Source organism: Gymnodraco acuticeps, unplaced genomic scaffold (genome assembly GCF_902827175.1).
Source record: "Gymnodraco acuticeps unplaced genomic scaffold, fGymAcu1.1, whole genome shotgun sequence".
Lineage (NCBI taxonomy): Eukaryota > Metazoa > Chordata > Actinopteri > Perciformes > Bathydraconidae > Gymnodraco > Gymnodraco acuticeps.
The window spans coordinates 393,740-421,356 of NW_022990029.1; the positions used below are offsets into that span (position 1 = coordinate 393,740).

General features: G+C 41.9%; 2 protein-coding genes across 4 annotated transcripts in view; one reads left to right on the forward strand and one right to left on the reverse strand.

The window, feature by feature from the left end:
- slc18a2 (solute carrier family 18 member 2) overlaps nucleotides 1–24,514 on the reverse strand; it is a 75,665-nt gene extending 51,151 nt beyond the window's left edge. For all 3 annotated transcript variants that reach the window (XM_034215024.1, XM_034215023.1, XM_034215025.1), the window contains exon 1: nucleotides 24,246–24,514. In XM_034215024.1, the coding sequence (XP_034070915.1) occupies nucleotides 24,246–24,378 (133 nt within the window). In that variant the 5' untranslated portion in view covers nucleotides 24,379–24,514. The remainder of the gene's footprint in view (nucleotides 1–24,245) is intronic.
- On the forward strand, nucleotides 2,913–4,109 carry LOC117545304. The gene is made up of 2 exons (XM_034215026.1): nucleotides 2,913–3,170; nucleotides 3,339–4,109. Exons 1-2 carry the CDS (start codon nucleotides 2,967–2,969, stop codon nucleotides 4,020–4,022), a joined length of 888 nt encoding a protein of 295 aa, XP_034070917.1. The 5' UTR covers nucleotides 2,913–2,966; the 3' UTR covers nucleotides 4,023–4,109.
- Nucleotides 24,515–27,617: the final 3,103 nt, after the last annotated feature.

Sequence of the window (27,617 nt, forward strand, 5' to 3'; positions counted from 1 at the left end):
CCTGAAGATGGTCGTCCTCTCTTGGGTGTTTTCAGAGGAGTTGTGTTCACCTGATTAGAACAGAATCAATTTAGATACATGTCAAAAATACATTAGGAAACAAGTCAAAAACATTACAGTGAAATATTTTTAAATATTACAAACGGCAAATAGCAGAAATGCATTCTTACCAGGATGAGAGAGGATGCTAGATCTGCCTGAAGCTGTCTCCTGTTCAGGATCTCCTGCTCTGCCATCTTTAGAGCTTTGCAGTCCTGCTTGTAGAGGAGCCAGGCGTTGATCACAGCAAGGATGATGGTGTGCCAGAAGATGTACACGTACCAGCGTCGGGATTTCATGGGAAACTTGTATTTGGCCGTAAACAAGTCCAACAAATCCACACCTCCCATGTACTTGTTGTAAGTACCCACAATGGAAGGCCTCTCAACTTCTACGTAGGTTTTTGTTGGCTTTGTCCCAGCGTTGAATGTTCTGCACAGGGTGTGGTCCAGCAAAGGATGACACAAGTGTGACCGCTCTGCTGTCATACCATTTGACAGCACAGATGTTGTGCTTCGCCTCCACTCTGATGTCAAAGCTTCTCCCTTTTTTCTTCAAGCTCTTCTCGTCTTCAAGGTTACAGTTGGATGAAATATTTTTTCAGCCAGCGATACCTGTCACGGGGCTTGGTGTGGTTATTTGGTTGGGGCTCGATGTCCACATAATCACTGACTGGGCGGTCATTGGGTTGTTGGTTTTCTTTGTCCACTTGTCCACAGGCATCTTCATTTGCCTCTTCTTCACTCATAGCAGTGTCACTGTCCTCTGATTCCATCTCAAAATCACTGAATCGAGGACCTCTCTTTGCTGGTGGCATTCTGAAATGGAAAAAGTAATTAAAATATATGTATCAATAATACATATGCTTATTATTGTAAGAGATTACCTGAAGGAATAGATAGGATGGTGGAACAAGTGTTCATTCTGTCTGGCTTAGACATCATACTAAAAGTAATGCATGCACCACCCCTTCCAGGTGTCCAGATGCAACAAGCATCTGAATCCTATTTACATCGTACACTTGAGTCACACAATACTACCTGGCTTAGCCTATTATCATAATAAAAGGAATACCTACACCCATACATGTAGTGCTGCGTACCGGTACGCCGAACCGGTGTAGGTACCAGATGTGTTCGGAGTACCAGATGTGTTCAGGTGTATTTCCGTCGCATCCGTCATCCGTCATATTCGTCATATTTTACGGAAACTCAAGAGGGCCATCACGGTCAAATTCCGAACATTTAAACATAGCCGACACTTCATTCTTTACTTTGTCCGTTATTATATGTAGAAGATTATACTTTTTTCTCCGTCATGTTGTTTCCATAGCAACAACTTCAAACAGGCATAGCCTACACTTCATTCTTTACTTTGTCCGTTATTATATGTAGAAGATATTAATTTTTCTCCGTCATGTTGTTTCCATGGGAACAACTTCAAACAATAACAACTAACCGCTAGCCGCAAAGCTAGCATCACATCCACTGCTCCGTTTTAGGAGACTTTGCACACGTTTTTCACCAACATTTTCACATGCTAGGAGTACTTCCATTCGCTTCGTCTTGATCTGTAGATGTGATTTGATGTGTCGTGTGTCCCCCAACTCCTCTCCAAAGTTCAGATATTTAATAAAATACTCAGGGGAGTTTCCTGAATGTTCATGCCCAAAGCCAAGCACTAGGCCCTGGGTAAATTCAAATTGTGTTACGATGTCTAAAGTTACTGATAAGTCACATGTTTCCTGCCTGGCCTTGCCCATGGCATTAGTTTATCATTACCGGGCGGAGCCCCCGAGCCAAACAGCAGCAACCAGCACGTTGCAAAAGTCTCAATAGTAAACTGTGCCGCCGAAACATAATTTCAGCCAATCAGCGGCGTCAAATATTTTGGTCACGAGGGCGCTCACGTTGGCGCCCACGTTGCTTACGTGCGTTGACGTGAGTTGTTTTTTAGACTCGTGAGTGACCAAGGTGACGCAGTATTTGGATGAGAATGGTGTGCAGGTGGAGTCGCCGGACCTCGGTCCCCGCCCGATTCCGTGCAAGAGCTACTCTCCAATCCTTTCGAAAGGAGAAGTTTGGGAGATAAATTGATACTTAAAGACCTTGGACCGGTATTTTACCTTGGACCGGTAAAATATATTCATTTTGTTGTAGTTGTAGCTCCCGAGCCAGCGCGTCTTGTTTGAATGATGCGAGTAAACACAGCTGGCAGCCGCGGTGAAACTCGAGCGACTAGAGCGATGCGATAGGAGCGTTTAGAGCGAAGCGAATATTCGCATCGCGTCCGGTCTGAATGCAGCATTAAAGCGAGCTCCGCGCTGCACTGGAAACACGCCATTACATCACCAGAAGGTCATCTCCCAAAAAAAATTGTTTTACTCACTATATCAACAGCCCCACCAAAAATATTTTCCACCAGCCGCCACTGCACCCCACACATAACAAGCTGTCCCGAGTTTGTCCGGCTGCAGTTCCGCAGACGGCCGATGTGTGGCAGCAGAGCGCTGGGAGCAGAGGGAGGTGAGTATATGACGGATATGACTAACCAATATTATGACTATAATTAGGATAATCGTTAATTACTTAGTGGATGTATGTACATTACAAGTCCTGCTACACAGGATCAGTGGGGCTATGTGAGATAATAGTATTGCAAGATTGATGTTGACCCAGCCTCTTTAGAATATGTTGCTACCATTTCTTTACACAATTATGTAATGTTTCTTTTGGACACCTTTTTTATTACTCTTAGTGTGGTTGTCTTATTCTTACAGTATACATACATACATTACATACATACATACATACAATTACCCCAAAAATATGATAATTTCGGTGTGTATTTTTGTCCTTACCCTTAATGTTAAAGGAAAGAAGGGCGGACAATGTTGACAATAATTTATATATCTGGCTACCTTTCTCATGTTTTTAAGGTTTCCCAAAACCGGAGAGAGGAGGAGGCAGTGGGAAGTTGCCCTAAGAAGGGACGGTTTTGTTTCCTCTGGCAGGACGCTGCTCTGCAGTGAGTACTTCAGGAGTGAGGACTTTGACAGGACGGGGCAGACTGTCCGGCTTAAAGATGGTGTTGTGCCAACAGTATTCAATTTCCCAGCTCATCTTCAAAGGGTATGTGTATCATTGGCCAACAAGAATTCAAGGTGTATAAGATTGATTGATAAATATGTGATTAAATGTCACACTTTAATTTTTCTTTCTGCAAGTTTAGGAATAAATAATGTGTTGTGTATTACAGCACATTTTAAACACTCAAAATGTCTTTAATGTTTATTTTAGCCAGAAGCAACAAGAAGCACAACCACTTCAAGAAGAGCGGAAGATGAACCTCAGCCTAATGTTGTGAGTATTCTGAATGTGGCCAAGACCAGAGAGATGGTCATTGATTTCAGGAGGGTGAGGACGTCTCTTCTACCCCTGTGCATTCTGGGAGAGGATGTGGCTGTTGTGGAGGACTACAAATACCTGGGAGTGCACTTAGACAACGGACTGAACTGGAGGATCAACACTGATGCTGTGCACAAGAAGGGGATGAGCAGACTCTATTTTCTGGGGAAGCTGAGATACTTCCACGTGTGCAGCAAGATGCTGGAGATCTTCTACCGGTCTGTTGTGGCCAGTGCACTCTTCTTTGCTCCGGTCTGCTGGGGGGGCAGCATCAGAGCCGGTGACACCAGCAGGATCAATAAACTGATTAGGAAAGCTGGGTCTGTCATCGGCATCAAGCTGGACCCCTTTGAAGCTGTGGTGGAGAGGAGGACACTGAACAGGCTGTTGTCCATCATGGATAACCCCACCCATCCTCTCCACCTGCAGCTGGACAGTCAACGGAGCTCCTTCTCCAACAGACTGCTGCAGCTCCGCAGTGCCATAACTCAACAAATCACCTCTGACTGGAAGATAACTCTCTGCTCCATAGTTTCTCTTGAATATAACCACGTTGTACATTTTACACATATATAATCTATTTAATATTTAACATTAATATTCCATATGCCTTATATTTATGTATATTATATATATAATATCCTGCCAAACTCAACATGTATATTTTCCTCTTTCTTTATTTTCCTTGCTTATTTCTAATTCATTGTAAAATGCTTTGTCCCTTATGCTGCTGTAACTAAAAATGTTTTCCCAAATTGGGATCAATAAAGTACCATCTTATCTTGTTTTATTTGCATGTGGAATGTCACTAACAAATTATATAATTTGAGGTGGTACTCTGTGTAAAATGTTTGAGAACCACTGGCCATCTCACTTGCTCTATGTCACTCATACACTTGAATAAACATGTGCAAACATTGAAACTACACCCAGGGATTGGCAACCTTTACAATCAAAATAGCCATTTTTGTCCAGAGCCTCAAAACATATTTTTGCCTTATAAGGGGAAAAGCCTATTAAGATCAATTTCTTAAAAGTACGCTGAGTTGTGTTTTCTGTTGGAGAATGTAAAAAAAAAATCAGGCTCACAGTATTGATAAGTGAACATTGAATTGTTAAAAAACTAACTTATTAATTTCCATATTACTATTATTTATATATTCGTCTAATTGTGATAAATGAGACAGAACTGGCCTGTCTGTGAGCTCATTTTATGTTGGTTTGGTTCTTCTGATAAAGGTGTGAATATCTAAATAATATACCACCATATGCTATTGTCATTAGTTGTGTCCCTATTCTTCAAGCTAAGGCATTGCTAAATTAACAACTCTTGGCTTACAGAGTGGTAACATGAGACCGATTTTTATATATCAAATATAAATATATATTTTTAATTTTATAATTTATTTTAAATATTAACAATATAATAAAAATAAATGGAAATATATACACCGGCAAATATTTAATATAAATACCTTGTGTGTGTGTATAGCTATTGCTTTATCTGCTTAATGTTAATTTCATAAGAAAGTCCATGACTATAATTATACAGTATCATAACTACATCTTTGATGTTTGAAAATTGAGCAAGCTATGGTTATTTAAATAGTAAACCATAATGTTATGAATGAGAGAACTGCCTGTAGCAAGATGGCGGCCATGTGGCAACGTCGGTCTCCATTGGCCAGCAGCGCGGGTGAGTCATCTAGTGTTTATATATATATATATATATATATATATATATATATATATATATATATATATCTATGCCTACACCGGTACTGGACTTGTACAAAGTTTCGGTTCAAGTCGGGTTAAAACCGGAACGTCGGGAACCGGTACTTGGACTCGCAAAAAAACTAGCACTTACGTATAATCTCCTTTTTGTTCTAAACCATCTAAAACCTCCCTGAAGGCAGGAGAGACTGAAAAGAGTCTAGGGAAGCTTATAAAAGTTAACAGCATTTAATTACACAAAAGATGCGGTGGTGTACAAATGAAATTGCAAAAGGAGGCGCTCTCCTCATCCGCCAGCCCAGGTTGGTGTCTGTGGTTATTTAAACATTCCCTGATAAACGTTATTCAGCGTCAATAAATGAGTGCTAATCCCAGTGTGCTCAGTGTACAACATCACATGTCATTTCACCTTCGATTCACGGTTTGAAAACGTAGCATTTCGCCACATGCTAATGCTAGCCGGAAGTGAAGAATTTTCAGAATAAAAGTATTAAGTTAGTGTGAACTTCCGTTTTTTTCAGAATAAAACTGATTTAAATTAAATAGTGTATTTAATTCAAATTACGCCATATCAACATTGATTTTAATTTCTAACAGTATGTATGTACATCACTATGTATGTAGTATGTACTGTATAATGTACACATGTAGAGATGTAGAAAATACATGGTGTACAGACAGTACAGTACACTCTGACTGTACAGTCACTACAGCAGTGGTCCCCAAACTAAGGCCCGCGGGCCGGGTACGGCCCGCCTCCACATTTGGCCCGGCCCCCTGAACAATACCAGAGACGCATTATGATTTTTTTTTTTTTTTTTTTCAGTCTGGCCACGCGAATCCTAGACTAGCCCCTGTCAAAATGTTGTGACCTGCTCTATCGAAATCAGTCGCATTGACCCGAAGACACCTTTTGAGTTGTATACACTGTTGGAAAGAGGATATTCCTAGCTTTCTAATGATATCAGGATTGTTTTTGTACTTCAAATATTAAGCGAAATATGTCACATTATATAATGACTGTCACCGAGTCATCATTTTGAGAAAAAGGCCTTCAAAGTTGTCTCTTCTCTGGAATCCATCGATCTGATTGATTATTAGCGGAGCAAATGATCAAAATACTACCGAGGGAAGATATTTTCGTTTGGAGGGGAAGCTCGCGAGTGTGTGTGTATTGATTGATTGATTGATTGAAAAGTTTATTAACAGCTTGTATATTGGGTACAGTACAGTACAGCTCAAAACATACAATTGTTAAGGGGATGCAGACCAGAGAAAGACTTTCGTCTTGTTTACATCAGTATACGTGTGTGTGTGAGTGTGTGTGCTTGTGTAATTTTGCGTTTGTGTGTATTGTGTTTGTTTCCCGGGGAAAACACTCACGAGAAACACCGGCTGTTGTTATGCCTGCCGTTCTCCGCTTATAATTATGCCGAAGCTTCAAAGTTGTATTTATCATCTGAATTTGCCGAAACAAGTTTAATATTCTGAAAGCCAAGACTTTGTTTAATTGAAATCAGATGAAAACAAACTGTAACGGACCCTGCAGTGTTATCTATGATTACTATACTCTTACATTCATAATTTCAGCGGAGTGAGGGGGGGGGGGGGGGGGGGGGGGGGGGGGCAGCGCTGCGGAAGAGCAGATTGCGAGTGAGAAATAAATAAATAGGAAATTAAAGTTTCATATTCTGAAAGCCAAGACTTTGTTTGTTTAAAATCAAACAAAACACCCGAACCCCGAAAAAATAGACAACTAAGCTAAACTTTTACCTGATGTTAAGATTGTGCACGGCACAACAGAAAGTTACAGTAATTTTCAATGGACTTTTTTTCTGTGAAGAACTCAGAGAGGGTTATTTGGTTATTATTTATTTCATTAATAGTGTTATTATTTATTTCCTGACTTTTTTTCTGTGAAGATCCCGGAAAAGGTTATTAATATTTGGTTATGTGTGGCTTTCTAGAAAACAATAAATGGTTACGTTTAGACACCCATGCGATCGTCACACTTTTTCTGTTACAAACTGACCTGGCCCCCATCAGAGAAGGGAAAAGTTATGTGGCCCTCACAGGAAAAAGTTTGGGGACCCCTGCACTACAGTGTCACAAAGTGAATAAAGTCAGTATGTTAGACAGTGGGACGAATGGTTAAACCTTTTATATAATTGTTGCATGTTACATATAGTGTTGTGATTTTAATGTTGTGCGCTATTTAGCGATGAACTCTTTTTATTTACATGCTTGTTTAACCTCCTCAACGAACTGTCACAACAAAGACACAGACACTGCTGATTGACACACCGGCACCCAGTGAAAATCAGCGATCTCATTCGCCAGTTGCCAAATCCACTCCCCCATAAATACGCCGACTACCTGCTAGACGGCAGCTATTCTTCTCTTGACAGTTGCTGCTAGTGATGGCAAAATGAAGCTTTGAATGAAGCGTCGAACCACTTGGACAATTGTGTCGGAAATAGGTTCATTTCTCGAAGCTTCCGTTACAGCGACCTCTCCTGGCGAAGTGCAAGGCTGCAGTGGGTTTAACGTATCTTTGCCTTGAAAAATATTCGATGCACACACACACAAAGACTGAATATCATGTTCTATTTGCAATTAAAGATTGATAATTGTGTGTATTGGGTTATTGAGAAGAGACTAGAGAGTGCTAGACATGTTTTTGGGCGGAGAGGGCCTTTTATCAGTTATTAAAGTTGAAAAGCAATGATTAAAATACGTCCATTCCGGGATTTGAACCAGCTGCGCGGAGGACATCGCCGCATTCGGGCCGCCGGCTGTACCCACTGGGCTATCTATTCCTTGAAATATTGAACTGTTTTTATATTACTGATAATTGTCTTTTTGTTCACAACTTTTCCACATTTCGAAGTGTTTCCCGAGCCAGAACGACCTATCTTTCTTCCTGGCTTGCTCTATAATGATATCAAATGCAATACCAACAACAACTCAACAGCAACAACGCAAACTACGACAACAACCCACACATTGTGCATTGTTTAGAGCGGTCATAAAGTGTTGAAGCTAGGGCTGTGCGATTATGGCAAAAATCATAATCACGATTATTTGGGTCAATAATTGATATCACGATTATTTTGACGATTATTCATTGACCATTTATTGAACTTTAAAACAAATAATATTTTACCAATAAACAAGATCAACAAATATGTTGGAGCGCACTTCCAAAACCATACTAAACATATATTATTAATATGATAAATAAAAATAAATTAGACCAAAATAAAAATAAATTGTTCTGACATCTCGCTCTGTCCTCTCACATCTCGGCAGGCTCGTCAGTCCCCTCCTGCTCCCTGGCTAAATGATGCACTGCGTGCTAATAGAACTGTCCTTAGGGCAGCAGAGCGGAAATGGTGGAAATCCAAACACCGTGACGACCTCCTAACCTATCAGGCTCTCCTCTCCTCTTTCTCTGCTTCGATCTCTCAGGCAAAAAGCACTTTCTTTCAAGATAAGATCCAATCTTCCTATTCCAATCCTAAAAAACTATTTTCCATCTTCTCCACCCTCTTGGACCCTCCAAAAGCTCCTCCCCCCTCCTCAAGTCAAGCGACTTTGTTACCCACTTTGAAAAAAAGGTTGATGATATTCGCTCTTCTTTTTCTGACTCACCTTTACTCACCGCTGGGTCACCAGACCCTCCTTTCACCCACACACTGACCTCCTTTTCCCCTCTCTCTCCAAGTGAGGTTCTTACCCTCATTACCTCTGCCCGCCCTACCACCTGTCCTCTGGACCCTATCCCTTCAAACCTCCTTCAGACTATCGCTCCTGATATTCTACCGTTTCTCACCCATTTCATCAACACTTCTCTAACTTCTGGTCACTTTCCAAACAGTCTCAAGGAGGCAAGAGTAAACCCTCTCCTAAAGAAACCCACTCTCAACCCGTCTGATGTTATAAACTACAGGCCTGTCTCTCTCCTCCCGTTCCTGTCTAAATCACTTGAACGCGCTGTCTTTAAATAACTCTCCTGTTATCTCAATCAGAACAACCTTCTGGATCCGCACCAGTCTGGTTTCAAGGCAGGTCACTCCACAGAAACTGCTCTCCTTGCTGTCACGGAGGAACTGCACACTGCCAAAACTGCATCCCTCTCCTCTGTCATCATCCTATTGGACCTGTCTGCTGCATTCGACACGGTGAATCATCAGATCCTCCTTCGCACTCTCCAAAAACTTGGAGTTTCAGGCTCTGCACTTTCCCTCCTCACCTCATACCTGAAAGGCCGTACCTACAGGGTGACTTGGAGAGGGTCTGAGTCCGACCCTTGTCAATTAACTACGGGGGTCCCTCAGGGCTCTGTTCTTGGTCCCCTCCTCTTCTCCCTGTACACAAACTCGCTCGGATCAGTCATTAGCCCGCATGGTTTTTCTTACCACTGCTACGCTGATGACACCCAATTAATTCTGTCCTTTCCCGCTCAGAGACCCAGGTCGTTGCACGCATCTCTGCTTGTCTAGCTGACATCTCTCAGTGGATGTCTGCTCACCACCTCAAGCTCAACCTTGACAAGACTGAGCTGCTCTTCCTCCCGGGAAAAGATTGTCCCACTCTTGACCTAACAATCAACATCGGCACCTCAGTTGTTTCCCCGACTCAGACTGCAAGGAATCTGGGTGTGACCCTAGATAACAACCTGTCCTTCACTGCAAACATCGCTGCTACAACCCGTTGCTGCAGATACACGCTTTACAACATCAGGAAGATACGTCTCCAGCTGACACAGAAAGCGACTCAGGTTCTGGTCCAGGCTCTCGTCATCTCACGCCTAGACTACTGCAACTCCCTCCTGGCTGGTCTACCTGCATGTGCCATCCGACCTCTGCAGCTCATCCAGAATGCAGCGGCTCGTCTGGTCTTCAACCTTCCTAAATTCTCCCACACCACTCCGCTCCTCCGCTCCCTTCACTGGCTTCCGGTAACTGCTAGAATCCACTTCAAGACACTGGTACTTGCTTACCATGCTGCGAATGGATCTGGCCCTTCCTACATCCAGGACATGGTTAAACCGTACACCCCAGCGCGTGCACTACGCTCTGCATCAGCCAAACGACTCGTTGCGCCCTCACTGCGAGGGGGACCCAAGTTCCCATCGGCGAAAACACGTAGGTTTGCTGTCCTGGCTCCAAGATGGTGGAATGAGCTCCCCATTGACATCAGGACGGCAGATAGCTTGCACATCTTCCGGCGCAAACTGAAAACTCATCTCTTTCGACTCCACTTCGAGCGTTATAACTATTAACGAAGCACTTTTATACTAATAAAGGACTGGCTTACCTAAAGCCAGTTGAGTAGCACTTGAAATGTTCTGCTCTATGAAACCTGATGTACTTATATGATTCTGTTTTCTTCAAGGTTGTGTCTTCCTGGTCGAATGTACTTATTGTAAGTCGCTTTGGATAAAAGCGTCAGCTAAATGCAATGTAATGTAATGTAATCTTCGCTCGCGCTGAACACTCACAACACCTGTCACTCCCACGTGGCCGAGTGGGCTTTTAGGGAGGGGCGAAAGCGCACCCAGCAAAATAATCGTATTTTGTCAATTATGCTGTTTTCATAATCGTCGCAAGCCATAATCGTAATCGCGATTAAAATACGATTAATTGCACAGCCCTAGTTGAAGCACTCAAGTTTGAAACTGTTTCAACCTGTCAGAATCGAGACGAGGCAGTGCATTGAATCGCGTGAATGGACCGTGAACCAGTCAAGTGATTCATTCAGGAAATGAAGCAGTTGCTGCTTCGGACGTCACATGTCACGTGATTTGAAGCAGTTGCTGCTTCGGACGTCATATGTCACTTGATTTGAAGCAAGCTTCGAATCACTGCTTCTATGGAATAGGAAGTCCAGGGTTGAAGCTCCGTTCGAAGCTTCAGTGTCAAACTGCCATCACTAGTTGCTGCCTCACTTCACCGTAGATCGGACCGGATCGGATCCCTCCTCCTGCTCCTCCTCACCTCGCAGCAAATCGGACCGGATCGGATCCCTCCTGCTCCTCCTTACCTTGCCGCAGATCGGACCGGACCCTCCTCTAACCATCGGATTCAACGCTGAAACAAACTCCAGATAAAGGGAAGTGGCTATTTCTCCTGCTTTTGGTCGTCTAGTTTTACGTCACGAAAGTTACATTGTTGTCTCCTCCCCTGAGTCTCCTTTTGTTGTTTACCGAGGGCTCCGCGACCAGAGGCTGACGGACAGAGGGCGTGGAAATCCTGTCACTGGATTTCCTGGAAGGGACTTGAACCTTGCACTTCTGCCTGGCAAAAACCCGGAGTTGAGTTCGCTTCCAAGCGGACAGGACTTTCAGGATTTTATCAACCCCTGCTAGAACTGTAATTCTTAAGTAACTGGTTTATATTTATTGAACATTATTTTAACCTTACGTTATTTTAAGTATTTATCAAAGGAGTGTTTTTAAAGTAACTTTGTATAAATAAACCATTTTACACCTATTGTGCTGTCCTTCTCACTGTATTGGTGTGGCTGGGAATCCGAATCTTTTAATATAAATGTGATAGGCTCAAATAACCTCAGCTCATTGAGGTTAAGGCACACCTTGATATGATCATTATAGTTATTAATGAGACTAAATGAAAAACAGGTATAAAATACTATATGACAGTAACAAAAAAGTTGTTAAAAATAACAAGAATAGAGTTTAAAAGGGGAGTGATTTGTAAAATATCCAAAAAGAAAAATATGCTTACAGTTCTGTTTCATATGGGTGTTGAGAGATGTATCCATAGATCTCTTAATGTTGCTCTCAAAGTGTACCAGATTGATGCTTTTAACTTCAATATTTAAAAAAAAATCTTCCCGGGGGAGCATGCCCCCGGACCCCCCTAGAGGTTAGGTCCCCCCCCCCACTTAAATCATGTTCACATGGATAGGATACTAAAGTCATTTGCACACATCTTGTGTCCATATCTTTCTGTTTTGGTGGTCACGCCACACCGTGCACATGCATACGTGAGTCATGGTGAGATATCTGGATTAAGAGGTTGCTTTTTCTTTGCACAGCATGAAAGAAAGGCCAAATGAATGGGCTGTGATTTTAGTTTTTTTAAGCAAAGGTTGAGTTCAATAATTTGTACGACCCTCGGAGGATGTTGTAAAAATTGAAAGGAAAAAGGTTCCCCACCCCTGCTGTAAATAATAATAAAAACCCTTGATTTATAACTTAACATCTCTGTCTCCTATTGATCTGAGTATATTATAATGAATAGCAGTTAATTGAAGCATTATAACACAGGCCTTTGTCAGATGGTATATTATGCTGTTTTGTTTCTGCTTCGAATAGTTCTCTCTTTTTTACCTGTGTTTGCATCACTGAAACCAATGAGCACCTGCATGTGTGTGAGAATGGCTCTGACACCATGTCAGCTCAGATTTACAAACTCCTGGCAGGACAAGCTCGAGCTCAATTCTCACACTGAATTTAAACAAAGTGAGTGAGGGACTGCAATATAAGAGGGAAAGAAAGAGAAACTTTAAAACTGTTCAGTTGTTATGATGTGTAAAGACTGACATTGTTCTATAATCGTCTGAAACTGTTAAGTCATGATGTGAAACGGTTACCAAAGAAAAAGGGACACTCAAGCTGCTGCTACACTTTATTTTATTTATCTAAAATTAAGCACTTTTAAGATGCACATATTTTCAAAAGATATTTTATTTATTTTCTCTATTTTATTTGTAAATGCAGCCCGAGAGGAACATTACACATATCCACAGTATTTAAGTAATGTTAATTGACAATAAATAGTTGTTTTTGAATTGTACTTTCTTTATTTGATTGGCAGTCAGTTGTTGATTACATGCAGACGTTGATAAAGCTACAGGTCACTTCAATATATATCACACTAATTCATGAAGCAAGTTAGACATTTTGATGTTCCGGACCTTTGCATGGGGAGATTTTCTCTAACTGGACCTCGTTGAATTTTAGCTGAAGACCCCTGCCCTAGGGCCTAACCTTTCATTAGCAAGTTTACATATGATATAAGTCCATGTTTATACAGTTTGCTCACACATCCTGCTAGCTGTCACGTGCTGTGGACACATTTTCTCACACCTGGATGAACTTTAGAAATGTTTGTTGATCTTGTCAGACATTATAGGTGCAGCTCTTGAGCCAAAGACACATTTCTGATGCAGTTCTGTCTCCCTCTACTCATTCTAACAGCATTTCAAACGTACAGTAGTTAGTGGCCTGATAGTGCTATGTTCTTAATTTGTATTAACTGAATTCTTTATTTTAAAATCATTTTAAAGCAGATTTTTGGAGGTGCTGAACATGATGTATCATAGCAGCAGCCATGAGCTATGAGACTTTGTGGAACAATGGTGTTGTAGTGCAGAGAGATAAGGAGTCGGAGGCGGTGCAATGGAGGTGCAAAAGTGAACTTTATTGCGGAGCAGAAAAGGACATGTTGCTGGCTTGCAGTCTGAGTAGCCAAGAGAGAGAGAAAAGGAGGAGGACACAAACACAGGAGGTACCAACTAATGTGTCCGTGCGGAACCATACCAGCCTGTAGTTCCTAGATTGAATTATGACATTATACAGTGGTCACCACAGTTTACACATTACACAATGGACCAACCACCTCTGGATATTTACTTTTGGAATTAAGTGGACATTTTAAGTGGACATGAAAAGGTGTTTGTTGATTGACAAGTGTCATGGTCACAAGTGTCACGTTTTTAAAATCTACTTTATAGCTTGTAGTAACTCACGGGAGGCTTCTTTTATTTTATTTGTATTCATAATAATTTTTATTTTTCGTCAGAATGTATTATGGTGCATTAGTTACGAATTGTTGTTCTCAAAAAACAGTGCATTGTGTGTAATACAACTGTGATTTTTATTAAATTAGTTAGTTTTTAAGGAAGGCCAGAGCTTCAGCTGTGTCAAATAGATTGTTCCCTTTAGTTAACGTTTTTTTAAAAGAACATTATATTCCGATTTGATCATGTCCCCTTTATTGTATTACGGAGAGCAATGTGAGCGTCCATTCCCATTGGATAACGCAGGATTTTACACCCGGAAGTAAGTATTCTCTTTACTGTCGATTGATTTTACAGTGATATCTGCACTACTCATCGACTCAAACACACCAGATTATCCTTGTTGATTACACAAAATTGATTGGTTTAGATCAGGGGTACTCAAATACAAATCTTAAAGGTCCAAAATAAATGTTTCAATAAGACAAAGGTCCGTTTATTACGGTCATTCAAACTTTTAAACAATTGCAACAAGATTCTTAACACGAGGTTGCAAAAACAAAAATAATCTGTATGCAGCAGTTTTCATTGTTATTGTGTCTGTGCTTGACCCCTCAGAGTCGCAGTGTCAGAGCTGCACAGTTATGAATAAAGGCAGCTGCACCCTCTTTCGTTCAGCATTCACATTATTGCTTTATAAATGTCTTGCCCCCTTGTGTGTCCACTGAGGTTCGTCAGGCCCAACACATCTTCAACAAACTCCCCCTTTGCCTCATCATAAAAACTCACAAACACCAGCAACTGAGCATTGTCAGTGGTGTCAGTGGACTCACCCACAGCTAAGGAAATGCACTGTGCATTTTTTATTCCATCACAAAGCTGATGAATCAAATCACCAGCCAGTATTTATGTTCTTCTGGTTGCTGTGGAATCTGAGAGGGGGATTTGCTTGATTTGACCTGTTATTTCCTCTTTTTGTTTGCCTTCAACATGGTCTCCATCACTTCAGTCATGCATTCTTTTATACTGCAGTTATTATCCAGTGGAATGTCCTTACCTACTGGCCTAGTTCAATTAAAGTGGTTACTTTTTTTTGGCTGGGCAGTGTAGTTTTACACACCGTCTTATTTGACTTTCTCAGGACTTAAAACAGTTTTTTGGGGGCAGACCCCCTCAAAGAAAAAAATATATGTACACACGTAAGTTCATCATCTTAATAGTTGTGTATGCTCATCCGTGAGCAGAGCATCAAGTTGACATGTCTATTACAGCTGAATGCGGCGATTACCATTTTGTTCAGCAAAACGCCTCACAAACGTATTAAGATCAACAGCTTTAGTGCGTTTTGATTCAATGCTGAGTACAGCCAAACTGACAGTCTCTTCTCTGTCAGACCGCAAATACCTCATTCCTTCAGTGCTTGGGTCCGAATGCTTCTCGTTTTGCGCCGTCCAGTTCAAAATGAAATCGCCGCCAATCGTATGTCCACGCTCGCGCCAGGACCGGGGGAGGGGTTACATGATGTGCATCTTGTGCTGCATTCACTTGCACTCGGACATTAGAGACTTTCTCTCATAAATGTCCGATGAGCCACAACTTTTCTTTCAAAACAAAGCTGCCAACTGGGGTGGCAGCTGGAGTGGCAAGGCCTATTTTTAGGGTGTCAGTTGCCACCCCAGTAGGTGAAACAAGGCTACTAGCTACAGTACAGATGGAACTAGATGAGCTGTTAACTCTCGCTCTGAATTTTTTTTTTTTAATTCTCGCTCTGACTTAGACAGGTTGAAAGAGACACACACATGTTTCCCACCCGCATTCCGCGAAGACCTGGCCTACTGTGCCTCTGATTCGCAGATTGTTTGGGGGGAAAAAACGCTGACTGGATGCTGAATGTGATTGGACCAAAGCGTTGACACACACAGGTGGAACACAGTGGAACAGTCAGACATGCAGAGCGCTGTTTGCAGTGGACATAGAGGAGAATTTTGACTCGTTGCGAATGCGTTGTGGCGATGTCTCACATATAATACAGAGATAATACATATACAAAGTATAATTTGCTCAGAGTCCGGAGACAGTGGTGGTTCGGTCCGGATCCGGACCGGAGTCCGTAGTTTGAGGATGCCTGGTTTAGATTGTGTACAATGCTTTTGTATTTTCCCCTTCGATTCGGAGAAACAAATATTTGTTCAGCTTAGAATGGCCGAAGACACTACACTACCCATAATCCTCAGATATCATTTGGGACTACACCACGTGATTTGTCCTCAAGCTCTGTGATTGGATGTTGGAGTGGCAGTGCGCGAAGTTTACGCCGAGGTCAAACAGCATTTTGAAATGGAATGAAACCCGTTGACTGTCCAGCTGCAGGTGGAGAGGATGGGTGGGGTTATCCATGATGGACAACAGCCTGTTCAGTGTCCTCCTCTCCACCACAGCTTCAAAGGGGTCCAGCTTGATGCAGATGACAGACCCAGCTTTCCTGATCAGTTTATTGATCCTGCTGGTGTCACCGGCTCTTATGCTGCCCCCCCCAGCAGACCGCAGCAAAGAAGAGTGCACTAGCCACAACAGACTGGTATAGGGATGTGTCAAAAATGACACATGTGTTGAATTTCAACACACCTACAGAGTGTGCTCAGGGACAACACGTGTTGTGTTGATTTTTGTGTAAATCATTTTACACACAAAATGTGTTACATGCCCCTAACACACAATGTGCACATTTTACACATTGTGTGTCATAAATGTGTAACCAAGATGAACGCACTCATTTCTTATTTCTGCACATTTTGTGTTCTATTTCTTTAACCAGAATTAACATTTGATTGTGTTATATCTGCACATTGTGTGTCAATGACGATTACTGGAAGTACCAGGTGGTGCATATGGTTTTTATTCAAAAATCAAATGCAAGAATACATTCATTGGACATTTATTTACAAGGATTTCATTAGCACAATATCTCATTAAGAAAATGATTTTTAACATTTAAAAACATTAATATTTTTCGAATTCATCAAATGTTGACAGAACAGATCATTCATAAAATCACACCTATAAAAACCTTGGTTAAAACTAACTTACGGAGCCTACACACGGCGGCGTGCGTTGCCGCTTCAACGCTTCTGCCCATTCACTTTGAATGGGGTGACGTCACGATTCGCCGAACTGCATTGTGGGAGCAAAGCGTAGCTTCTCTCGCGGTGCTCGCTGCAAAAGTAGAGCAATGTTCTACTTTTGCCGCCTCGACGAAGGCGTCAGCCAATCAAATCCCGCGTATGCAAATCTGACATTACAAGCGCTAGCCAATCAAACCGCGTGTATGTTGGGAGAGCCAGACCGCAGTTATTTCCCATGTCAAAAAATGGAGGAGAAAATTATCGTGGCGGTACTATATGACCAGTCCCTCTTTACATACAGGGATACAAACCGGAGGAGCCAGGCATGGGGGGAGGTGGCAGAGACAGTGGGTGAAACTGGTAGGTGTTCGCCTGTTTGGGGAGTTTATATCCAGTGTACTTCGTTTGAATGGACAGCTAGCAAGCATAGACAGTATATTTAGCCAGCATGGATGTAGCATGAATGCTTTGCTTTGTATGTCCGGGGCGGGACATTCATGTGATTGGTTGTTGGTCGCGTTGTTCGTAAAAAATCCCCAAGCTTCAGACACGCCCACCGCCAAGCGGTAACGCACGCCGCCGTGTGTAGGGCCGTTACGGTACGTCCACACAGCAGCTTTAAACAAATCTTCCAACGCTTCTCTGCCCATTGACTTTGAATGGGGATGACGTCACTTTGCCTCGCTTTTCGCCAAACTGCATTGTGGGGGAGCGAAGCGAAGATTTCCAGGATTTCCAGGATTATCAGGATTCAAAAGTTGAGCAATGTTCAACTTTTGAAGCTGAGCTGGAAGCGTCAGCCAATCAAATCCCGTTTATGCAAATCTGACAGTAGAAGCGCTAGCCAATCAAACCGCGTGTAAGCAGGGAGAACCAGACCGCAGTTCATTTCCTCATATTCCAAACGAGAAATTACGGTAGCAAATCACCCGGTTCTTTACGACCAGAACTATTAACGGGATACAAACCGGAGGAACCAGGCATGGAGGGAGGTGGCAGAGACAGTGGGTGAAACTGGTAGGTTTTCGCCTGTTTGGTGAGTTTATATATATATATATATTGCTCGCATAAAATCACCGGGGTTTTTTGCTTTGTATGTCGGGGGCGGGAGATTCATGTGATTGGTTGTTGGTCGCGTTGCCCGCAAAAAATCCCCAAGCTTTCAGACACGGCCAGCTCCAAGATTTTCAAGATTTTTGAAAAGCTGCTGTGTGGACGTACCGTTAATAGTCAGCAAACTATTGTTGCATGAACATAATCGTCAAATATTTAATATCACAGAGTCACTACAAGCAGATGTTATTAAATATTAATATTAAATATACAGTACTTAAGAGTTTTTATTATGAAAATGCCAAAACATTTGAAGTCTTTGACATTGCGATGTGTTTCCATCCAGCTGTTATCATACACATATTTAATTTGCACAATATTTCATTAAGAAAGTCATTTAAACATGAGAATGTTGTAATTCCTCTAATGTTCTCTCGAGAATAAACAGATCAGTTTATAAAAGCCCACCTAACAAATCTTATACCTCGGATTCAGATAAAGCTTGTCAGTGCTAAAATCCGAAAGTAGATCAAGAGGTGTAACATCAGCAACATCGCCTAATGTTATCATTTCAAAGTCTTCAGTTTCTTGCATAACGTATGCAAAGAAATGATCAAAGTATTGAACTTGCAGTATTCTAAAGAGATAGTGAAATGTCTCACAGTGGGGTATAAGTTGAATAATTTCCCCAAATAAGTGCTCCCCTTGATGCTGTGTTTTAAGGGGAAGCACAGATCCAGTCCTGTATGGTCAGTGAATGTGTGACATAAATGATGCTATTCATCGTGACATTTTCATCTAGGGCTGATTTCAGTCCTTCCAGTATAATATCAGCTTTTTTCAGAGAACCAATATTCACAGGGCAGGCATTGTCGACGTTGCACTTATTACTGAACGGGTCACCAAACTGGAAATGATACATCTGTTGAACCTGATGTTTCTGAGCTAGAGTTTTTGCAATATTTTCCTGAGGACAGGGTTGTGTCTTGCATCTCTAACGTGTACAATATCATCACAGGATACACCCAGAGACGGAGGGTCCCCGTGAGGCTCCATGTTGAGATTGACCCGCACGTAGAAGGAGTCGACGCCTTTAAAAGAAGGCGAGGAGAGCTGGGAGCACAGCTCGGAGTATCCTGAGGACAGGGACGAGAAACGGAGATGGTTTAGTCTCACAGAACATAAGACTGAGGTTACAAGAATAAAGAAGAACACGGACTCACCCTCTGTGTTGATCCGGTGTTTGAGAGACGAAGGGTCGGCCCACCACTGCAGAGAGAAGTGTGCGACCTCAGCGGTGCACTGACCCAGCGAGACACTGCCTCACTCAGCCCCCCCCCAAACAAAACCCGCTCCAGCTGGACGACAAGAGAGAAAACATGTTATGTTTCAGCCTTACTTTCTTATGTTTAGGTGATTTTATTTCATGCCGTTTACATTTTGTGATCAATACACTTAAAAAACATCTCTCCGCTGTTGTCAGTGAGTATTTTACAAAGACTGAAACAGCGCCCCTCATAATTAATCTGTGGTGAAACACAGTATTGCACGCTACACTCACTATACTACACCCACAGTGCGCTGTGTCAGGGACATGTCAAGGAAAGCCCGCCGGCCTTCCCTTCCAACGATTTGATTGGTCGGAAGGAAAGGCCTGACGTACGTGACGCTGCGTCTCAACTGCCATAGTGACAAGAGGCAGATATGATATCTCCCTTCTACACAATATAATATTTGCAAGTATAGAGTAGTGGCTGGTGTTTTTAGTCAGAAACAGGTAAACTGTAGTGTACACTTACTACTAATAAATAACTTTAGTGCCGGGTTATTTATTTGCACTGTAAGAGACTGTATATTAACACAGCCTCTGTCGGTCTTCTCACTCTCACTTTCCCGCCACATCTGGCCGAACAATGAAACCTAGCCAAAGTAGCTAGATAGCATTAAACATATAGCTGCTAATGCTATCAATATAATGCCAAATGAAGAATGATGGTCACAGAAAAGAGTGTAAGCCAAATTAAGTTAAAATAAATATAATAAAAAAAGAAGATGGGCCTAAAGGAAAATAATTGTCATCCAGGCAGCTAAACTCAAACAATATTTAGCTGTTCAGCATTGGCAAAACATATTTATTTAAGTTAAAAAATATTTATTTAGACCCCTTGTTCACATTATGACAATATCTGCTCACTTTGTTAAAAACGTTTTGTTTCTGTAACAACTTACCTAGTGTTAGACTCTCCTCCGCTGACACATCCATCCTCCACAGCAGCCAGAGGTGAAAAGGGCAGTTTGGATATTTGATGGACAGTTGAAAAATGATACATTTGAAATAACTCAACCGTGATTGGGCAGGACAGTGGACACACTAATGTGTTGGCTATGTGCATTTTATTTGACACATGTGTTTGTAAAATGCTTCAGAAATGACACTGAATGTGTTGAATTGCTTTTGACACAGCAGTGTGTTAAAAAAATGACACATTACTTCTAAGAGTGTAGAAGATCTCCAGCATCTTGCTGCACACGTGGAAGGATCTCAGCTTCCTCAGAAAATAGAGTCTGTTCATCCCCTTCTCGTACACAGCGTCAGTGTTGATCCTCCAGTTCAGCCCATTGTCTAATGGCGCGTTTCCACTGCAGGCCTCGCTCGGTTTGGTTAGGCCTTATTAGGCCTGGCTCACTTTAATGATGCGCTTCGATTACAGTTTAGGAACTGGGGTAGTTACTATAGTAACGCAGTGTAGGCGGAGCCGTGACGTCATCTTCAATGAGAGCCCCAGAAAAATAACACAGCCGTTAGCTCTTAGCACTCAGAGCTCACATCTCTTCATATCTCTTCAGAAACTAGACAAAAGTTAAACAAGTACAAACCACAGACTGTCTGTGTCATGGTGAATACAGTCGCAGGTTTATTTATGTCTGTATTAGGCCGTTGTTGTGAGTGTGGACGGTCGGAGCATATATAACGTTAGCTTAGCCAAGCTCCATTTAGAAAACACGCATTTTAAAAGGGTTTTTCGCCTGCCGTCTGTCTGCAGACTTGTCAAAGCATTAATTCATGGTTTTTACTAACCGGTATCAGTATGTTGTTACTTCGGCATCATTTTGAAACGTGTATTACAATTAAATCACGGTCAAATATGTTCATCTTGTTGTAGTTGTAGCCCCCTTACCAGCGAAATCCAAATCCAGTTTTGGACAGTCTGCCGTGGTTCCATCCCATTTCAAGTGCTGTTCGAGGCTCGGCGTAACCCTCGGAGCACACTCTCCAATCACAGAGCTTGAGGACTATCACGGGGTTTGTCAAACAGAGCACATGGTGTAGTCCAAACGATAGCTGGGGATTCTGGGTAGTGTAGTGTCTTCTGCCATCCTTTACTCCGAAAAAATATTTGTTTCTCCGAATCGAAGGGGAAAAATACAAAAGCATTGCACACAATTTAAACCAATCAATGTTGTGTAATTAACAAAGATAATCTGGTGTTTTTTAGTCGATGAGTAGTGCAGATATCACTGTAAAATCAATCGACAGTAAGGGGAATACTTACTTCCGGGTGTACAATTCTCCGTTATCCAATGAGAATGGACGCTCACATTGCCTTTAAGGGCAGCCGACACAAACGAATGCTGTGCTTCCATGAGCATCAAATCCCACCGCAGATGGGAATACATTGCAATCAGTTGAAAGCTATTTGCGTCCCTTTATGAAGCTGAAGGAGCCTAGCAGCGTCACAACTGCACGCAACGGACACCGACCAAACGTCGCTCCTGGACGATTATGGAGTGAGAGTGTGTTGGCCAATCACATGAGTGCGCCCCCACGAGGGTACATTTCTTGCGTTCATGACGTAGCGCTTCATGTACGCATTTTGCGCAGTCCGGAGCTGACAGGCGCTAATGTCAGGACACCTCCACTCTCAGTAGCCTACAGCGCCACTTTCCGAACAGGAAATGCACGTGTAGCCGGCGCTACTGTTTTCTGAGGATTAGCTGTCAGATCATTTCTTCACGTGGCTGGGCCGCCACTGGCCCTTTAAGACACACCCCCCTTCTTTAGTCAGCTGGCCCTTCCATATAAGGAAAACGCGCAGCTGTACGTAGTTCAGCATCTCCCGCTACACTTTAAATGCCCACTCACTCCTCACCCAAATCAGCTGTGACTATTACGAGTGTTCTTGTTCCAGTTATCGTTGTCTGGCTGATAGGCGTGTATTCCCCCTATACGAGGCTTCTTGACAGCCCCAGCAGAGACTGTGCAGAAGAATCACTTTTTAACTATCATTATGTGTGATATTGTAATTATTATAGTTATTCTCTCCTTGTCAGAGCCAGCCTTCAATCGTGGGACTTAGGTGTGTCGACTGGGAAAGCTGAATACGTTTTAATTGACTTTTACTTGATTATTTATATAATAAACGTTTGTAAACATTTGAACTTGAGGCCGCGTCCCTGCCCATCCTTTTATTCTTATCTGCGTGACTTGTCCTAAGGGCTCGTATTGGGGAACCCAGGTTAGCGTTAAGTATCCTAACCCCCTTTTATTATCGCCGCCCCCCCCCCCCCCCCCCCCCTCCCCGGTGGGGCAGGTCACACACGCAAATACAAGCCTTTATATTATTAAGGCACCGCGCCACTTTCCGAACCATTAATAAATCTTTGTGTACACAAAAACGGCAGGCAAAACCGTTTTAAATGTGTGTTTCCTGTATGGCGAATACAGCTGCTTTATTTATGTCTGTATGAAGTTGTTGTGAGTGTGGAGGGAGCAGCTACAGGTTAGCTTAGCCTGATCGATCAGTGCACTACGAAGCCAGTGCTAGAGTGAACTGTCAACGGGGGGAGCCCCGCCGGTCATTATCGGCTCTTAATAGTTTGATCGGTGCTCTCTATAAAGGCCGATCAGGAGAGCTGGATCTGATCGATATGGACATAAACGCGAGTGAAGTGTAACCGGACGCGAGAGAGAGAGATCAGATCAGCTGCTGAGTCTGATGGAGACACGCAGCTCTGCATGATCACCTGATGCTCCGCCCTCTGTTTAGCGAGCTGACCGGACAGCGCAAAATGCGTATATGAAGCGCCACGTCATACCCTCGTGGGGGCGCGCTTATAAGTAGAATCGGGTGAGCGTCAGGGGAGTCTAAAAAAACCCACACACGAATGCACAGCGATCCCTGCACAGAAAGCTGTTTGTGTTTGCAGGTGCAGAGGTTTTAAATGGAAAACAAATATGTGAGAATCAAAAATACATATGTAAACTTTTTTCTGTAATTGGATTTTATTTACATGTATATGAAACGGAACACATTTGTGTGTGCATTGAAAAACACAAGTGTGGATCCGGAAATACAAGTGTGAATACTTCTGTGTGCATGTGTGTATTATGTAGACCATCCAGAAAAACGCGGGCAAAAATCCTTGATTATGCGATCAAACATGCAGGGTTTTATGTGATTTTATGCGGTGAAATTGCGGAAAGTTGCGAAATATGCGGAAAAAATAATATTGGGCTGTCTTATTTATTTATTCTCTCTAACACTCCATTTCTCATTTTGGAGACGCCGTGACCTCAGCTCACGGCGGTGAGTTTTGTAAAAAGATAAAGAATGAGCATCACATTTTGCTGCAAATGATCATGATAACTAGGCCTACCTAAGGTTGACCTTATCAAAAGTATTTTTCAGCTGCTCTTGCACAGTTTACTTTAGTTACAGAAGGCTATCGGGTTCTGAATCTGAGCCTCAGATGGAGAGGTTAGACTGAGCTCAAATCTGATCATTTTACAGTCTTTAAATGGAGGGCGAGCAAGCGCGTTGATTATAATTGAAAGATGTAAAACATATTCAAAATAAATCATCATCCATATTATATTTTGCTGACCTGCAACTTGCACTTTATTTCAAACTGACCATTACATGGTTTCTACATGTGGCACGCTTAGAATCCGGTGCGCACTAGCCACAGTTTACGCGCTCCTCTCCAGACTGGGGCCAAACACTCCAAAAATAAATTAAGCATCTTTGAACAGACTTTGTAAACTGGGCTACCTGTTGCAAAAGAATCAAACTGCGCAGGGATTTCACAGGTGAGAAAACAGGAGCGCACCTACCGACTACAGTCAGCAGCATGTTGTCCAGCAGCAGAGCGATGAACACGATGAAGAGGCTCAGTTTCCTCGATCTTCTCTCCTCTCTGAGCCAGCTGAGCAAATTAAACTGCCGAACCGCATCTAATCTCCACATGGTGTTAGTCCCGAAAAGAGCAAGGCAACAGAACGGATGTCAAGTCTTCCTGGAGAGACAGTGATGGGTGGGTAACTTCAAAAATCCTTCCCGATGTCAAAGTGAGAGCTGTGGATGTGAGAGAGCTGCAGAGTGGAGTCTCACCTGAGATGAATAGCCAGCTGCAGGAGGAGAGAGAGAGAGAGAGAGAGAGAGAGAGAGAGAGAGAGAGAGAGAGAGAGAGAGAGAGAGAGAGAGAGAGAGGCTGCTAAGTGCCCCCCCCGCTGCTGACGTCACTCTTCCTTTGTATGCGGGTCCCCGTCAAACCTGCCTTCGAACACTCAAACCAGCAGCACCAGGACACAGGCTGATCAGCAGACCGGAAACACTGGGCTTCATGACCACCAGGGTCAGGAGGGTGGCTATGAAACTGCGATCCGTTACAATGACTATTTACATGTACAAATATGTAATAGCGTGGTAACAGTCCCACATTGTATTAGACAACAATGTAATAATGAATTAAAGACTCTGGTCAAAACTCAGGGATCTTCCCCCAAAGTTTAAAATAATGAAAGTAAAATTATGATTTACGATTAAAATATTTAAAAAAAACACCAAGGGGTGAGGGTATGCATATTAAAATATGTTTGAAGAGTTTTCCCCAACACTTGGCAATTGGCATTTGCGTCATGGATAGGTAGCTACGTCCGAACAGGAAACTGAGTTTACGGGCTGAAAGTGTCCTTAAAGGCATCATGTTGGCTCTAAATACATAAAGGATTATAATATGCTTACATGGAAAAAGAGTCAATGCAGAACAACCAAAGAACACAGCAATTGTAATCTTATGATATGCTTTTTTAAATGCTTGATGGATTCTACTTTTTTTTAAAGTAATTGTATTACATGTTTTTCAAGGCAGATAAATAATACAACAATACGGTACAAAGACAAAGCTCACACACCAGCCACACTAGCACAGGGTCTTGCATCAGTACATGGATTACTTAAAAACAAATATAATTGAATTATTACCACTATTTAGTTAAATATATGAACAATGTAGATGTGAGTTTGAGGTTGAGAGAGAGAAAGAGAGATGTTGGGAATGAGTTTCATTCCAAAAGGTGAAAGCTGCCTGTCCTCAGATCGTCTTTACACAGCAGCTCCATCTGCTGCTCTGCTTACAACACTACCACACTCAATCCTATTATATATGGTCACATTAAGGACAAGGCGACAATAAAAAGGACAATCCAAATCAGAATCATAACTCCTTTATTAGTCCTACAGCAAAGACATTTACAGTGCTACAGCAGACTAGGCATAGGTAAAACGCTTGCAATAATAAAAGAGAAAAGCACAAATTAGTAATAAATAAAGATAAAGAGTACAACCATGGCATCATTTTAAGAAAAACTAAGTGACATAAATAACATATTAAAGTATTGAGACCTTACAAATTATATATGTTCACATACAAATGTGCAAATGTATTTAATAAAAACTCTTATAGTCTATTGGGCTAACCCTGGCACATTTTCAGCAATGACTATTAATGTGCACGGTCTCTGTCAAATAAATGGATACAAACAAACATAAATACAAATTGGAGTGGCAGGCAGCATGTGAATGTTTCATATTATGCAGCTCTTTGACCATTATATAAAGCAGATCATCTCTCAATCCCCGTTTCCATACTACATCTTTACTCATATTTGGACCAAATATTTGCAGACTTGTCACCAAACGTTCTTAATGGAGAGAAAGTCTGTTGTTGTACAGTATATTTATAGGAAACAAAAAGACACAACATGATTTCATCAAGCTTCTTTTTTTTTTGCATGATCAGAATATCTTGACAATTGTGCAGTACACAACATCACTTTCTGTCTAACTGCATTCAATTGTTATTAAGTGAAATATAAAAAAACCACATACTATTATCATAAGTCTGTTAACCTGGTTCATGCTGGGAGAATTTTTCTACGGGGATGTGACAGTTTCCTAACTTCCCTGTCTTGTGACTATGACCTTCATTTTATCATTCTCATGGACTACGAGTCATTTTACATCAGGGGCCGTATCCATGAAGCTTCAATTTCAAAGAGATGCTCCTAAGGACAAAATTATAAGAAAAATCTTAAAATTAATAGTGGAGGAGTACATTTCAAAAGACCAAGAATTAGGAGCATGATTAGATGCTGCTGGAGAGGATGATGTAATGTGTGTGGTCCATCTCAACAGAGAAGCACTCATAGATGATAGCTGAGTCATTTCCCCCCGGTATTACCAAATACGTTAATTTCTAAAATTAACAACATTTTAAAAATAAATCTATCAGCATGTTAAAAGGCTACTTCGTCCAACACCATGTCTAAAGCAACCCGGTATCACGGCAAGACGTGAACATGTGACGATTTTCCATGCTGGGAGACGTGAAGATGTCACGATTTCGTCCCTTCAAACGTGACAGCTACACGGTATTGTTAACCCATGTTAACCAGTGGAGAAATAACCAGAAATACCAAGCAAATGCTACCCCGACGTAATGATTTATTTTTTAATAGTCACACTCGATTACGCCGATTTTCTTGTTGCCCCAGCTGGTCGACACCTCTTTTAGCAGAAACAAAGGCTACATTAATGTATTAAATGGATGTTAATCCGTGCGTGTGGATGTGGAATTAACGGACGTGACGTTGTGAGATTGCGTTGCCAGGCAACAGCTTCGGTTCATGTTAATTTACAAACTCTTCAACTACAACCGTAGTTACATTTAAAAAGAAAGCCTCACGAAATACTTTAATGTAAATTAAAATGTAAATGTGAAGGAATGTGTGTATAACAAAATACATCCGTCATAAACTAAACCGGAAACAGACGTAGGCAAGATCCTCAGCTCGATGATTGGTTGGTTTAGCCGCAATGCACGCTGGGATTTGGTGTTTATGCGATGTGAAATCCGATTTTTTTTTTTTAAATAATACATTATTCCGAGTGTGTTTTCTTTTCTCTTTGAAAGTCATCACATAACGGCATTGTAATACAGGGTTCGGCTGCATTAAATATTACATATCTGCCGTAGTTCTCTATGTATAGAGCCCTGATGAGAAGACAGACAAACATGAAGAACTGCCGCCAAAACTGAAAACGTGACGTGGATCATAAATATATAAGCAATTAAACAACATCTTACATTTCTCTTCACACAATGCGTCTCCTTGCAGTATCAACACTAATTCGGCTGACTTTTA